This window comes from Gorilla gorilla, chromosome 1 (genome assembly GCF_029281585.2).
Source record: "Gorilla gorilla gorilla isolate KB3781 chromosome 1, NHGRI_mGorGor1-v2.1_pri, whole genome shotgun sequence".
Lineage (NCBI taxonomy): Eukaryota > Metazoa > Chordata > Mammalia > Primates > Hominidae > Gorilla > Gorilla gorilla.
In genome coordinates this window covers 98,133,716-98,148,419 of record NC_073224.2, presented here as the reverse complement: position 1 = coordinate 98,148,419, position 14,704 = coordinate 98,133,716, and the positions used below count along the sequence as shown (strand labels likewise).

Here is a 14,704-nt window from a genome sequence, read left to right as displayed (position 1 = left end):
AAAAATTAGCCGGATGTGGTGGTGCACACCTCTAGTCCCAGCTATTCAGGAGGCTGAGGCGGGAGAATCACTGGAACTCGGGAAGCAGAGGCTGCAGTCAACTGAGGTTGGCCACTGCACTCCAGCCTGGGGGACAGAGTGATACTCTGTCAACAACAACAAAAAAGCAGAATAAACTATCAGAATCCCAGGATAACTGTTAAGTTTTTAAGGACTTTGAGTTCTGCTTTTTCTTTGACAGAGCCTTGTTAAAAAAAAAAAAAAAAAAAACTATATTATAATGTCCCCACAGAGTTCTGGGAGAATTCAAAACTTGGTTATCTCAACCTCATCCACTGCACAGTGCTAGAGGCTGTGCTTGGCATCTAGTGAGATGCAAAGAGGCATGCGGATCTTACTGTAACTATCATTCCAAGGTGTGCCTAGACTCTGCCACTGGTGCAAAATCTCCCTGGATCAAGGTGCAGAGGTGAAGCCCTATGATGTAGGAGGTTAGGATGATGGTAAAACTGATTTCTTCATTCAGTGGAATGCTAGATTGTCCTGTTTTTTAATGCAAATTTGAAAATCACAGATGCAGGAATGTCAGCTTAATTTGAGACTGTATAGAGGAAAGAAGAACATGCACAGATGTCAACCATGTCAGATGCTGTACTGGGCACTGTGGGGAACCCAGAGATGAATAAGGTGCAGTCCTCCTGGAGTTTACAGTCTAGAGATGAGCATGGGAAGGTCACGAAACTGGACATACGTCAGGAGGCAAAATGGAATGGAGGTTTCAAATTAGGTGGAAGTCAGAGGGTTGATGAAATAAAGGCTCAGAGATGATGAAGCACACATCATGTCTTGAAAATTTCAAGTGACTCAATTTAGCAAAACAGTAGAGTTAACTCCCCATATCTGTAGGTCCACACCTGTAGATTTAACCAACCATGGGTATAAAATATTTTGTAAAAATTCCATTTGTACTGAACATGTACAGACTTTTTGCTTATTCCCTAAATAATACGGTATAACAATTATTTACATAACATTTACATTGTATGAAGTATTATAAGTAATCTGAAGATAATTTAAAGTGTACAGGAGAATGTACATGCATCGTATGCAAATATTATGCCGTTTCTTGAGCATCTGCAGATTTTGGCACCTGAGGGAGGTCCTGGAACCAATGCCCCATGGATAATAAGTGATAACTGTATATGAAAGGAAGCAGTGTAAAAGTTTGATTCATATTATTAACACGTTTAAATGACTTCTATTCTTTTCCCATTTAGAGATTATCATATTATTGTGAGATTATGTAATGACTACAAATATAATTGGAATTTGACAAACTCTGTTAAACCAGATTACCTTTTCCCAAACTTCATCGGAGGCTTCATGATTGGCATTCAGGAGGTCTTGACCAGTCTCATCAGCAGATTGAAATCGGTCATCGTAAGAGTCAATCTCATGCTGTGGCCACAAAACAAAGTGTCTCAAAATGCAGCAAGAAACCTGGCATTTCTGGCATTCTGCCAAATAACCTGCCCCCTCCTCCTACTGGGTAGCCTTTCTTCTCTACCTTATGCTGCTGATGCCTGTCCAGCAGAACTTCTCCACCAGCCACATCTGTTGGCAGCTCATCAGCATTGATCGCAGCAGTCTTCTCGTTCATCCAGCCTGAGAGTTCATCAAAGTCAGATGAGAATCGATGGTACCTGTGGGAAAAGTGAGGTAAAAGACAGGAAGGAGAAACCAGATATGAAAGGACATTGAACAAAGATTTAGGTTTGGGGTGAGGTAAGATGTGTGAGATGCTCCTTACTCTAATCCTAGGTTCCCTTTTTCCTGATTATTTCCTGTTATTTACAGTCAGAGATTAGTGGTGCAGGCTGTAAGTCCTTCACCCCAGGTTTTATATTTCTAGGGTACGTGTGTTGCTGTGGGATGTGACCCATGAGCATTACACCTCCACCACCTCAAGGTCACCCCTACCCTAGAGGTACTTAAAATGGAGTAAGGTGCTCACAATGCAACCAATAAACAATATATGTTGTTATATAAATAACAATCACCTTGTGGGAAGGAAGAACTAGAATTAGTATTAGGATTCCTCATCTATCTAGCTCATCTTTAACCCTGTTAATAAGAAACAAGAGCTGCAAAACAGTTTCCTATTTTAAAAAGTTAAATGCTCATCTTTTGTTTTGAAATCACAACCATATGACAAGCACTGTCCTCTGGTTGTTTAAGGACTAACCATAAGAATGAATACTGAAATGATGCCTGATTATTAGGGGTTTTTGTAAGCTTGTAATCCACATTCAGGAAATAATACTGAAATCATTTTGATGCTCTTCAGCTTGTATTGCATGTCTTTCAGTTCCTTATCTAGAGTCAGAATTTTGAAATGTTTCTTCAGTTGCTTTTCCAGCTTTTTGAGCCACTTCATAGCATCCCACAATAATACAAGCAGGGGAAGATGGAAATTTGCATATGAGTGGAGGTGTGATACTGATCACAGGAGTCTCCCTTTATTTGTGGGAGATACATTTCAATATGCCCAGCAGGTGCCAGAAACTGCAGATAGTACCAAACACTATATACACTATGTTTTTTTCTTATACCTATATGCCTATAATAGAGTTTGATTTATAAATTAGGTACAGCAAGAGATTAATAACAATAACTAATGATAAAATAGAACAATTAAATAAAATAAGAATTATTTAACATAAGCACTGTGATACTAAGACAGTCAATCCATAACTTAGATTGCTACTAAGTGACTAATGAGTGAGTAGATATACAGCAAGGATATGCTGGACAAAGGAATGATTCATCTTCCAGTGGGACAAAGTGGACCAGCCAGAAATTTTATCATGCCTCTTAGAATAACAAGCAATTTAAAACTTATAAGTTATTTATTACTGGAATTTTCCATTTAACATTTTCAAACTGTGGTTGACTGCTGGTAACTGAAACCACAGATAAGGGGGTGCTACTATATTATATCAGTCACAAAGGATTTCCTTTGGCAACTTAAATATTTTGTCTCTACTGAGCAGGCAGGAGAGCTGATTCTCTCGCTATTTGACTCCCTTTACTCTTATTTCTTCTCTCGCTATTACATCTGGGCCCTGTAGAGATAGGTAGAGCAATAAAGGGGAGGGATTTCCCACCAATAAGTAGCCTGCAGTTTTTCATATCTGCTGGTGGCCAGGGCACGAATATGCTCCCAGTTGGAGACCAGATCTTCTTTCATCTCCTGGATCTGAGGTGCATCTGAAGGATGGGAAAGTGTCAGCTTCTCTGCTTTAGCACATAACTCCTTCACCTTCGGGATGAAAAAGAAACCTAGTAGGAAATCCAAGTACTCTGACTCTCCCTGGCAAAGCTTTGTGGGAGAGGTATAAAAAATCATACGAATAATAATAATTTAGAAATAGACATATGAATAGATTTCTATTAATATACTAATGTACTATATTGATAATTACAATTCACTAAGTACTTTTCAGTCTCTCATTATGCTAAGTACTTTACATGAATGTTCTCATTTTATATTATTCATTTAATAATACCATGAGGTAGGAATTACTCTTATTTTTCTTTTATGCGAAAACTGAGAGATTAAGTATTTTATTTGCTTAAGATCATTCAGCTAGAAAATGTCGGCAGCAAGGTTCCAAACTAAGTTTTTCCTTCCCCACCCCTCTATAACATTTCCCTAAATATTACTGTGGGAGGCAGAAAGACATTTCTGTCCACAAGGCCAAGAAAATTTCAGTAATGCTGGATAATTTTCAGCACAACCTCTGAGGAGCAGGGTTACTAGGGCAAAATGTGGATATGGGTGGGTTTTCACATGTTATTAGCCCTTTCATTATACTCAACTATAATCAGATGATGTCTGGGGATTGGAATTTCCATACCATTATTTGTCAACTTATGGGTTTTATTATTCATTATTAGGGAAAAAGACCAACAACAACAACAACAACAAAAAGGAAGAATGAAAGAAAAAGTAGAATGGTGGAAGTTTGCAGAAACTGGACACAGGGACAGGCCTAAAATTAAATTACAGCAAATGTGGATCTTTCTGTGGGCTGACTCCCCTGTGCACTCTCAGTAGTAATTGGTTTACGTTCTGGCTACATTTGTGAGGGGAAGAAGTAAAGGATGGAAATCATTTAAGAAAATAGGCTTGTTCTAAGTTCTAGTGTGCCTGAGGTTTTCCAGGTTTTAAAAGGAAACCTAAAGGTAGGTTTAGCATTAAGTGTCTTGAAGTTTATTTTAAAAGGAGAAGACAATGTTTTTCTGATCTACTGAGTACAAAAAGAATCAGGATTCAGCTACAACAGAACAAAATGTGGTTAGATGAAAGGGTAGAGTCTGGCCACAGTGTATTTTACTCAGTGAGATTAGGAATCAACCTTGAAGGTATATTTGTTTTGTTTTTAAATTGTGAAATAAGTTAGGAAAACACAAGAGAATATAAAACATATGTGTATATTTAAATAAAAATAATTCAAATGAAAATAAGGTATATCCAGTATCCACGTACGAGTTATGAACTAGAATGAAGAAGCGTATTCAAGTGCACACAATTTCTTCTTCATTGAAAACAGTGAACTTATTGTGCTCTCTGGAGGCACGGTAATAGGCAAGATAATCAACAATTGCCTCTTCTAGCTCAACGGGCTAGCCATTTCTCTAACAGCGCCTTACCTTGTCACTCATGACTGCAAGATTTCTCTCAAGTCCCTTGTGACTGTGAAACAGTCCTTCAGAGGCAACAAGGTCTTTGCCATAGTCCTCAGAGGTGAGTACAGGTTCCTTCTCCTTGATCCACTGGATGGCTTCAGTCACATCCCTGCAGACATTAACAAGAGCTCCAACCAAAGAAGATAGCAAGCATTACAGGGCAAACGGTCCAACAGAACTCACAGCAAGGACCATCCTAGTTGACCCAGGAGCAATTATCCTTTCTTCCTACATACCAGCAAAAAGTAATATAAAATGTTCTTACTTAATGGTTATTTCTATTGAGATGTTAAGGTCCTGGGCTTCTTGACAGCTGAGCCTCTAGAGATATGTTCCATATTTGGGTCAGCTCTTTACGAATGCTTTTCTTCTTCCTAACTCCACCTTCCATTTAATTATTAACCTGCTTCCCTTCTGTCTGCAGCGCTTCCATTCCTAAATTACCAATGCTACTTTTTTAGTTATTTTGATCTCCAATCTCTACATCCTTGGCCATAAAGTAGGTCACAGATTTCTTTACCTTCTCCTTTGCTGTCCCAAAGGCAAGTACATGATCCACTTTTGTTTGAAGTGTTGACCACTAATTGCTAACAGAATTAGAAACAGCCTAATACAAATACATGGTTTTTATAAAGCACTTCAAAGTTTTCTATGAAGCAGTGGCCAGATCCATACCTTTTGAATCGTTGTAAGTCTGCAGCATTGGACAGAGCTTTCTGTCTCTGGAGAGCCAAACCACGAAGGCGCTCCCAGGCAGCATTCACCTCATTTTGCTTAGACTGAATTAAGGGTAGGTCAGGATGGTTTTCCTGTTGAAGGAAAACAACACTGGAGTTATACAGAGAAGAGATTATATTTAAAAAATTATTCAAACACTTTTCATTTTACATTAGTTCATACTTTTACAGAAGTGAAAACTGACCATTGTAGCCAGACACTGAACTTCATCATAGCCCTCCTCCCTAGCTCCAACTTGATGTACACTACCAAAACCTAGAAAAACAACCTGCCAGATGTTGCATCTGTGCCCACAGCAGTGGACTAGCCTATTAGCACAGGTTGCCCAGCCCTGATGTTATTTTTAAAGCTCCACCTTGTCAATGCTTGAGATCTCCTTGAAATCCTGGAAACCAAAGAAAAGAAGAGGAAATTCCTTTTATGAAATATGACTTAATTTTCTCAAAGACTAGTGCTGTGGGTCTTAACATTTTTGTGGTCCTCACACCTTTGAGAATCCAATAAAAGCTATTTCTTTCTTCCCAGAGTTATAGACACATGCTTTCACATATGATTTTGCATAAAATTTCAGGCATTTTTGCAAACCATCCAAAGTAGTGAGATCTGTGAATACTAGACTAAGCTGGAAGCATCAGTCTGTTTTGATACTTTGCAATTTTGAGGCATTCCCATATGCCTAAGTCTCCTTACTCTTCCTGTCCCTGTTTCTCTCCATTTTCATTCCCATATCGAAGTCTCTCCAGACAGAATTTTCTACATTCTCCTTCTCAAGTACATGGTTCTTTCTATTACAGCAGTGTAGGCCCCACTCGAGAGCACAGAATATAACCTAGCTGTGTTGGATTTATTCTTTCTATGATAGATTGGAAAAAATGGCATGCTATTTTGCTGCTCATCCCTTCAAAAGGTAGAGTATGTTTCCTCAAGTCTTGGATCTTGGATGGTCTTTAACTTGCTTACTGATAGAAAGTAGCAGAAGTAATTTTCTATGAGTTCCAGCACCTAGGCCTCAAGAAAACTTTCATTTTCTATTCTCACACTCTTGTAACACTGGTATGTAAGAAGCATGGTCTACTGCATGATGAGAGGTCACCCAGAGATCTCCTCAATCCTCCCAAATCATCCTCACCAGGGCCCCAGACATGGGATTGAGGCCACCTTAGATCTTTCACCCCAGCTGAGCCACCTGATCACTTCAGACACATAAAAATGCCAGGTAAGATCAGGAAAACAGCCCAGCAGAGCAGCTCAATCATCTGACTCACAGAGTCATTAACAAGTAAGACGTTAAGTTTCTTGATTAGTTAGACAGTAATAGATAAAAGAAAAACTTCCACAGCAAGAGAAAAGTGATGGAGGTAGAAAATTTAGAAACTACTGGAAATATGGCCTGAAAGAAAAATAGGAAAACATAGGTTATTTTTCCTACTCCAGCATTCATTCATTCTGAAGTCTTCTTTTTATTAAGTCAGGAAAATCATTCTCACTATAGAGCTGCAATCATAATGAAACTATAAATGGAAAAGCAAAATATAGCCAACTGTTGGAGTTTATTTATTTTACATCTATATACTTACATATACATGTAAACTTATATATATACACATCACAAACTTAAGTATTTTCTTAAGTAAATAAAAGTAAAACTGCTTCCTTTCCTTCCTCAATCCTCTGAAATAATCTTGTATAATGATATTACATATGCATATATATGTATAAATAATGATAGCTCAACATTATTTTATATGCTCTGCTACTTTATTTTTGTGTTTTTTCATGAAGAAAGAGTGCCCCATTAACATGAGTAATCAGTGTACTGCATGGTACAGGAGCTACTATAAATGGCAATAGCTTCACTGCCCATTGTGTATTTAATTTCTCCAAACACACAAAAACACACTCTCTCTTTCTCTCTCAACCCTCCATTTCAATAGACTTGTAAGAGGTGGGTCCAGAGGGGAGAGGAAACTGCTCAGAATATGTTATTCCAGGGACATGCCAACCTCTGTTTTCTCACAATGCCCCATCTCCTTCATATCCATCTACTAATGTCCAGAAGTTATTCTTAAGGATCAGAACCCTTTGTACAGAGTGAATATTTTGCTCCCACCTCACCTCAGCACACTCATTGGCATATTGGTTCACTTCAACAACTCTCCCTTCTTTAGCTACCAGCTCCACTTGGAAGTCTTCAAATTTCTTATGCAGAACTTCGGTGCGCTCCCAGTCTTCACCTAGCTCCACTGATGTCGCTATAGCCTCCTGTAGACACATAAGTTTATTGAGTTGCCAGCAAACATTTAGGAGTTTCTGTAGGTCAAAAACTCAAAACTCCTGCTTGCATTCCCAGGATAACTCAAATGGAGATACTGGGGGAGACTGGGAGAAGCTCTCCTGGAAAAGGCCAGCAGCAGAAGTATATTTGTTAAGGTAGCACCTTGGCACAAGGGAAAGTGCTCTTTCCGGCAGTTCTTCAGCAAGTTTGTGGCATTACTGGCAAGAGACCCTGAAAGTACCCTTTTGTGTTTTGAAACATGAGGGATAAACTCATCCTGTTTCTACTCAATTCAACATACTCAGTATCTACGAAAGTATTTTGTTAGGCATTTGCTTATTTAAATCTTTAGTCCTAACTATTAAATTATTCCTTAAGTATTTAGAAAAATAAAACCCTCCATCTTTATAGGCACCGAGACACAAAGGATTAGAGAAAGAGCTGTCAATACTCTCAGCCAGACCCCAGAGTAAGAGCAAAAACATAGGAGAAGGAGTTAAAAAATCATGGAAGTGGAAGAGGGATGAGCCTAATTATCTTTCAATGCATGGTCTTTGTGTAAGTCTTGCCTTTTTCATATTCAGATCCATATGTTAAGACTTACTTCCATACAATGTTGACCTCCAGATACCCCTACATTTTGGCCCCAATTTCCTCTTGTTCCAAAGAACAAAGCCAGGAACAGACATCCTGACTTCCTTGTGAGTAGTCTGCGGTAATTTGCTATGGGGTACCTGGGACAGAGGAGTGGGAGGCCCTGTGTGATTGCTGTTTTAAGTTCGATACCTTGTCTCCAATCCACTCTAAGATGTCAGCACACTCCTGTACATACTGCTGGAACTTCAGGGCCCGCAGCAACAGGTCACCCTTCTCAAGGGTCAGCTCTAACAGCAGGTCCCACAGGCGGCGTAGCTCCTCTATATGGGCCTTTAGGAAAGAGGGGCAAAACCACTCAGCCACAGACACTGGGAGCAGGGAAACACTCAGAGACTTGTGCAGAAAGAGACCTGGATAAAAATTCTTCTCTCAGTTACTCATGCATTAGTTGTTCAACAAATATTTAAAAGAGGAAATAGGATAGATATATGGAAATAGCTAACAAGCCAAGCCAAATGCGATCTTACATAAGAGAACAATTTGTAAAAATGCTTTGCAGTTTTAAAGGATGGAATAATTACAAACAATAAGATGGGAAGGAGGAAGAAAGCATGGAAAAGTGTTCATTTGAACTGAGCCTTATGGAGCAGAACGATTTTTTGACAGGTCAATAATAAGCATAACATGTTCTAAGAAGAGCAAACAGCAATAGCAAAGGCATAGGAGAAACTTAGCATGAATTGTCTGCCAGAAAGTGTGAGAACTATAATTTTTATAAGTTATAAGGAAATCATTGGCACCAAAACAATAACAGTGTTTTGGGACTATACAGTTTGAGAATCTACAGAGGGCTTTGAATGCCAGATTAACTCAGAACATTATGTATTACCTGTCTTATATAACTGAAATTGCCACCTATGTCATATCTTCAAGAATCTTACATTTTTCAACTACTCCATTGCTCTGGGTAGCATGTGGACCACATATGTCCTTAAAGCCTGCAATGGTACCATTTGCTATAGCCCCAGTGATTCTGACAGAAATGAAGATGTTTCAAACATTTCTCAAATATTGTAATTAATGTAGATGCTGGTTACATGCAAAACTGTGCATAATACAAAAGTTAGTTATACTTTATACAAATAAACAAGTTTTGAAATTTTCCTTTTATGGGTTCTTCTTTAAAATAAGATTCTATTCTGGCTAAAATCTGTGTCCCTTGACCATATTTTGATGACAGAATGGGCTAGAATTTTTAATGCTATATATAGAAAGGCCAGACCCAGTTTTAAGGTATATAATGCAAATTTGTTTTGACAATTTAAAAAATACATAAACAGTAAAAAGTTCACTCACACACAAAAAAATTGGATTGACAATATTAGCACAAACATTTGGAAGAGTTCATAGATTAAGTCCAAAAATAGCTGTTACATTAATAATAGGTTACAGAGTATGAATGCTTATTGAAATAGTGATGATCTTCAGTTCTAGATGTTCAGAGAAAATTTTCTGACTACATGATATTTAGGAGTTTTTAGAAGTAATAAGAAGGGACAGTTTGGAGAGGTGCAATAGTAGTCATAGGGTATGGTGTATGAAAAGAAAGAGGCATCATAGACAAAGGAAAAATATTTTGGAAAACATTCAAACGAGAGCATTCCTTGTTTGGAGAAGTTAAGAGACAAGGACTTTGAGGTTAGAGGAAATAATTAGAAAGAACACTGGAAAAAACTAATTGATCTGGATAATGTGGAACAGGTTTAAGTGGGCTTGATCTTGAGCCAAATTATCCTGCACTGTTATAGGAGGAATTTTATGCCATTTAATGACAGCTTTAATATCACAGCTCTCTCCACTCCAAGAAACACGAAGATATCCCATCATTTTTTATGCCTCAACCCCAGGGGAAGATAAGAGGCCGGAGTCCTGGGTACAAGCCAGCCACCTCAAGGTTTATATCTCATATAATCAGTTAAAACCCTGATAACATAATCAATAATTGGAAACTTCTTCAAGGGCTCATACATATACCTTTGTTTCTTCGTGGGCAGAATGACCCATGGTAAATCGTTCTTCCCTTGTTTTTTCCAGTTCAGACATGAGTCTTGATTTTGTTTGCACCTCTGCTTCAAGGGATTGATGCTTCTGATATTTCCCCTAAAGTTTAGAAATCAGAGTTTTTGGCTAATGAAGCACAGTCTTCATGGGAAATGTTCACTCTATGCAGAGCCACCAAACACAGGTTCTCAAAGGGTCCCAGACTCAGAGGCCATAAAGAGTATTTTCCTGTCCCCACTGGCTTTAGGAAGTTTTCAGTGAATACTGTCCTGAGCTATGCTGAGCCTTATGATCTATGCCGAGCCTTATTTTAAAGGCTCAATAGACTGCCATAGGAATAAAAGAGTGTAACACACAGTGCCCTTCCTCATCAGAAAAGAGGAATAACTGATTTTTTTTTTGGAGGTAGAGCACAATGAGAAAGATGATAGTTATAATAATGGTTTAAAAAAAAATTGAGAGTTTTTTTTTGCATGCTGTGCCTGTTCTTGTAATCTATAAATTGATCCATTCAATATAGCACATTATTTTGCTCTTGTTCTAGGTGTTGCCTGTCCAACATCAATTGCTTCTGATTATGACAACACCACATGCTATAATTTTAGGTGAATAGAAAGGAGTAGGCACTTTCACCAAATTTCTTCTACTGAAACGTCTCTTTTGAAGTTAAGAGCCATGAATAGCAATTTAGGGGGAAAAAAAAAACTCTGGTTAACTCATCTTTCTGAGAAGAGTAGAGAACAGGTATCACATGCTATAATTTTAGGTGATCAGAAACGGGTAGGAGCTTTCACCAAACTTCTACTGAAACCTCTCATTAGAACTTGAGACCCATGAACAACATTTTAGGAAAAACTTAAGAGGCATGAATAGCAATTGAGTTAACCAGGTTAACTAAATTGGATTTTAGTTAACCTGGTTAACTCTTATCTGAGAAGAGTGGAGAACAGTTGCTTCAGAAGCATTGATGACTCTTCACCCTATTTCCCTTCTTAATGTCCCAAAATATCAAAAATCACATGGTTTGTCAGAAATTTCTTGAATTTGCAGTTGCTGTTTTGCCTGTAGATCAATTTCAGATGAGTATTGTAACCATCAAATTCTATATAGAATAAATCTCCTTTGCAAATAACACCCCAATGTTTATGAAGATGAAGCCATGGACTATTTAGACACAGAATTACTGTTTCCAACAGACAGTCTAATTTTTCCATTACATCACTCCCACTACAATTAACCAGATATACACTTACATTACCATAATATTTGTCCTGGATCTGAAAAAAAATTGATGTAATTTTTTACTTTTGGCATTGATGAATGCTTCACCATGAAAATATGTAAAGTATCCTATGCCCTTATCAATAAGCAATATCCTTGGTTAATGATTAAAAAATGTATATTCTGAATGAAAGTTCATTGTAGGAAACAGTTCTATGCTTTCAATAACTGAAAAACTGCAGCTTTTTGTTTGATTCTTACTTTCTCAGTCTCACCTCTCCAACTTCATAAGGGAAAATGCACTTTTAGATTTTCTATTAATTCATTTCTTTAACTTCCCACTCCACTGACTTATTTTTGTTTCTAAATGGAATCTAATTCTACCCGCACATACCCATTAACATTAACATAAAGAAAAACCTATTTCCTTCTCTAGAGATCTTAGGGTCTGCTCTGAGGCAATCAAGAGAACTGAGTGACCTGTATATTAGTTGGGTCTTCATAGCTCTTATCGGTTAAAATATTGACTTTCTCCATGATCCACTTCCCCAGATCATCTGCATCTCGCTTGAAAACTTGTAAGTGATAGGAATCCTCAAGCTTCTGACCCCTCTCAGCGACCCGCTCCTTGAACCTTTGATACCGAGTCAACACTTCCTGACGCCTCTCCTGGATCTCTTCTGCTGTTTCCAAAACCTTTGGCCCACTGCTCTCCACAACCTGCAAGTTAAAAAGATTCTGTTAATTGCTAGTTATCAAATATTTAACGTGTTGCCCCGCTTATATGTGTCAAGGTGTTTACTCGTGTTGGACCTATATTCAGATATCCTGAAGGTTCTAGGGACTATTGTCAGAAGAGCTGTAGTATATTTACGTAATTTTTAACCAGACATAGCTACTGTTTAGGTTAAAAATTCTTGATTATCCAGAAGACTCTCCTCACTTTTTACATAAATTTGTGCTAGCATTTAAGTTCTATAGATAGAATTATATTGGACTGATCATGGAGCAAGTTTAAATTAGCGAAATCACATAATTTCAGATAGATAAAAAGAAATATAATGTTATTGCTTTCAAGGGCTAAAAAGGTGTTGAGAAGTGCTTATTATTTTTAACTTAATTTAATAAATAATTAAGAATGGCTTGCAATTAGTTTGGTTAATGATATATGCAACAGTTTGAAAATTTTGTTTTCTTCATACTTAAAAATAAATCTCATATATTTACTCTTTACTTGCTTTACTCACAAACACTATAAATCAAAAGTTCAGCTATCTTCTGCCCAATTATCACAAATTTCAAATTATTAGCATGTCTGCAATTGATTTTTGAAATATAAAACCTTTTACTCTAAAACAATATATAAGTATCATTTTCCCAGAGAGGGAGCCAACCTGTTTGTGACAATATCCAGCAAAATCACCATAGGGTTCACCTTCATTCATCTGGATATGGATACCATTTTCCCTAGCTTACCTCAGCCAAAATGTTTAATATAGAGTTTAAATTTTAATCTCCCATTATTCCTCCTAAGTATAATTCCTACTCTGTGAATTGCCATTACTGGCATGGCTATAGAATTAGATCATTCCATGGAGACTCATGTTGTTACTAGGTGTTATTTTGCTTCAAGCTCCCTACTTATTCTCTCTGGGAACCGACTTAAGTCATTACTGGGTCTTGGTGCTGCACAGACATAAGCTCAAGGTTATTGTTCACAAAAAATAGTTAAAAGTAAAATTATCTATTTGTTAAAAGCCAAATAATTATTAATGTTCCTGGGAAAGATAGTATAGAAAGTTTAAAGGAAACATCTTTCCTAATAATATTAGTGGCAAATTGCATGGAAGAGAAATATGTACTCACGGTTTCCTTTGGAAATTTCTCCATTTTTCCTAAAGGTTTAGAACCTGGCAAGATAAAATGTGTCAGAGAGAGAGAGAGAGAGAGAGAAATAATTCAACTGGAACTGTCCAGTCGAATTCAAATAGAAATATAGAAATGTTAAGTATGTGGGGGGGGGAAAAAAAAAAAAAACCTCTTGCTTGGTCCTAGAATCCCATCAGCCATACACAATCGACATTATCTTTAGAAGACATACCCAGCTGAGGCAACTGCTAACTTTTACAGATACTGGGTGACTCAGCAGTTTTGGGAGGCTCTGGCTTTCAAAGTTACTCAATAAGACTTAAAAAATGAAAGTAAGGTTTTTGGATGAAAAATTAGAAAAAAAACCCCATCTATTTATAGGAAATACAGCTCAACAACTTCATCCAACTCAACTGCAGATTTTTCACAGTCTTTAAGTCAACGAATTATCCTGGCTTTTTCTAGAGAGTCTTTCACAAAATAAGATTTTATTCCTAACCTCAACAATTTGGTCTTTAAAAATCTGATTTAGTTGTACTCTTAATCATTTAAATGGAAGGAACAAAAAAAGTTATATGATGTGTTCATTAATATTTTGTAAAACAAAAATTAGGATACCTTATTTGACAAACCAATGATGTCACAAAAAAGTTGAAAATATGGCTGACTTCTGATATATATGGTATAAATCATCCTACTGTATGTATTAATTTTAATGGAGAACAAAAGGAGGTAGACTTTTTCCATAGGCATAGTTATTTTAGACTAACTTACAAAAATGAAACAAACAAGCAAAAAGAAAATAGTGGAATGCTCTTAGACTTTTCTACAAGCCAGTGGGGCTATCCATGCCAAACTTCATTCCAGTGTAAATGCAGCTTGAATAATCTAACTTCCATGATCTACAAGAGAAGATTTTGATTCTACATTTGTGGTTTCCCCTGTTCTTGGATCTCACATAGAAAAACTGAGAGTCCTTTACATTCTCTTCTTGAAAGTCTGGATTACTTTACTTTTCCATATAGTTTCATTATATTCAAGTCAAATTTAGTAGTAAAGGCAGGAACATAATTTTAGAGACTGCACTATAACACATGCACTGAGGAACATTTGTCTGAAGTTGGGATAAGGAGAGGAAATTATTTTATCTTTAAGAGAAAAGAACCAACATCTATGAAATATTTATATATT

General features: G+C 37.1%; 1 protein-coding gene across 1 annotated transcript in view; it reads right to left on the bottom strand.

Moving 5' to 3' along the window:
- SPTA1 (spectrin alpha, erythrocytic 1) overlaps positions 1-13,534 on the bottom strand; it is an 81,517-nt gene extending 67,983 nt beyond the window's left edge. Inside the window, 10 exon segments of the mRNA XM_004027048.5 lie at positions 1,357-1,458; positions 1,568-1,703; positions 3,168-3,322; positions 4,717-4,861; positions 5,428-5,561; positions 7,606-7,752; positions 8,552-8,692; positions 10,397-10,522; positions 12,125-12,364; positions 13,511-13,534. Of these exon segments, the coding sequence (XP_004027097.5) occupies positions 1,357-1,458; positions 1,568-1,703; positions 3,168-3,322; positions 4,717-4,861; positions 5,428-5,561; positions 7,606-7,752; positions 8,552-8,692; positions 10,397-10,522; positions 12,125-12,364; positions 13,511-13,534 (1,350 nt within the window).
- Positions 13,535-14,704: the final 1,170 nt, after the last annotated feature.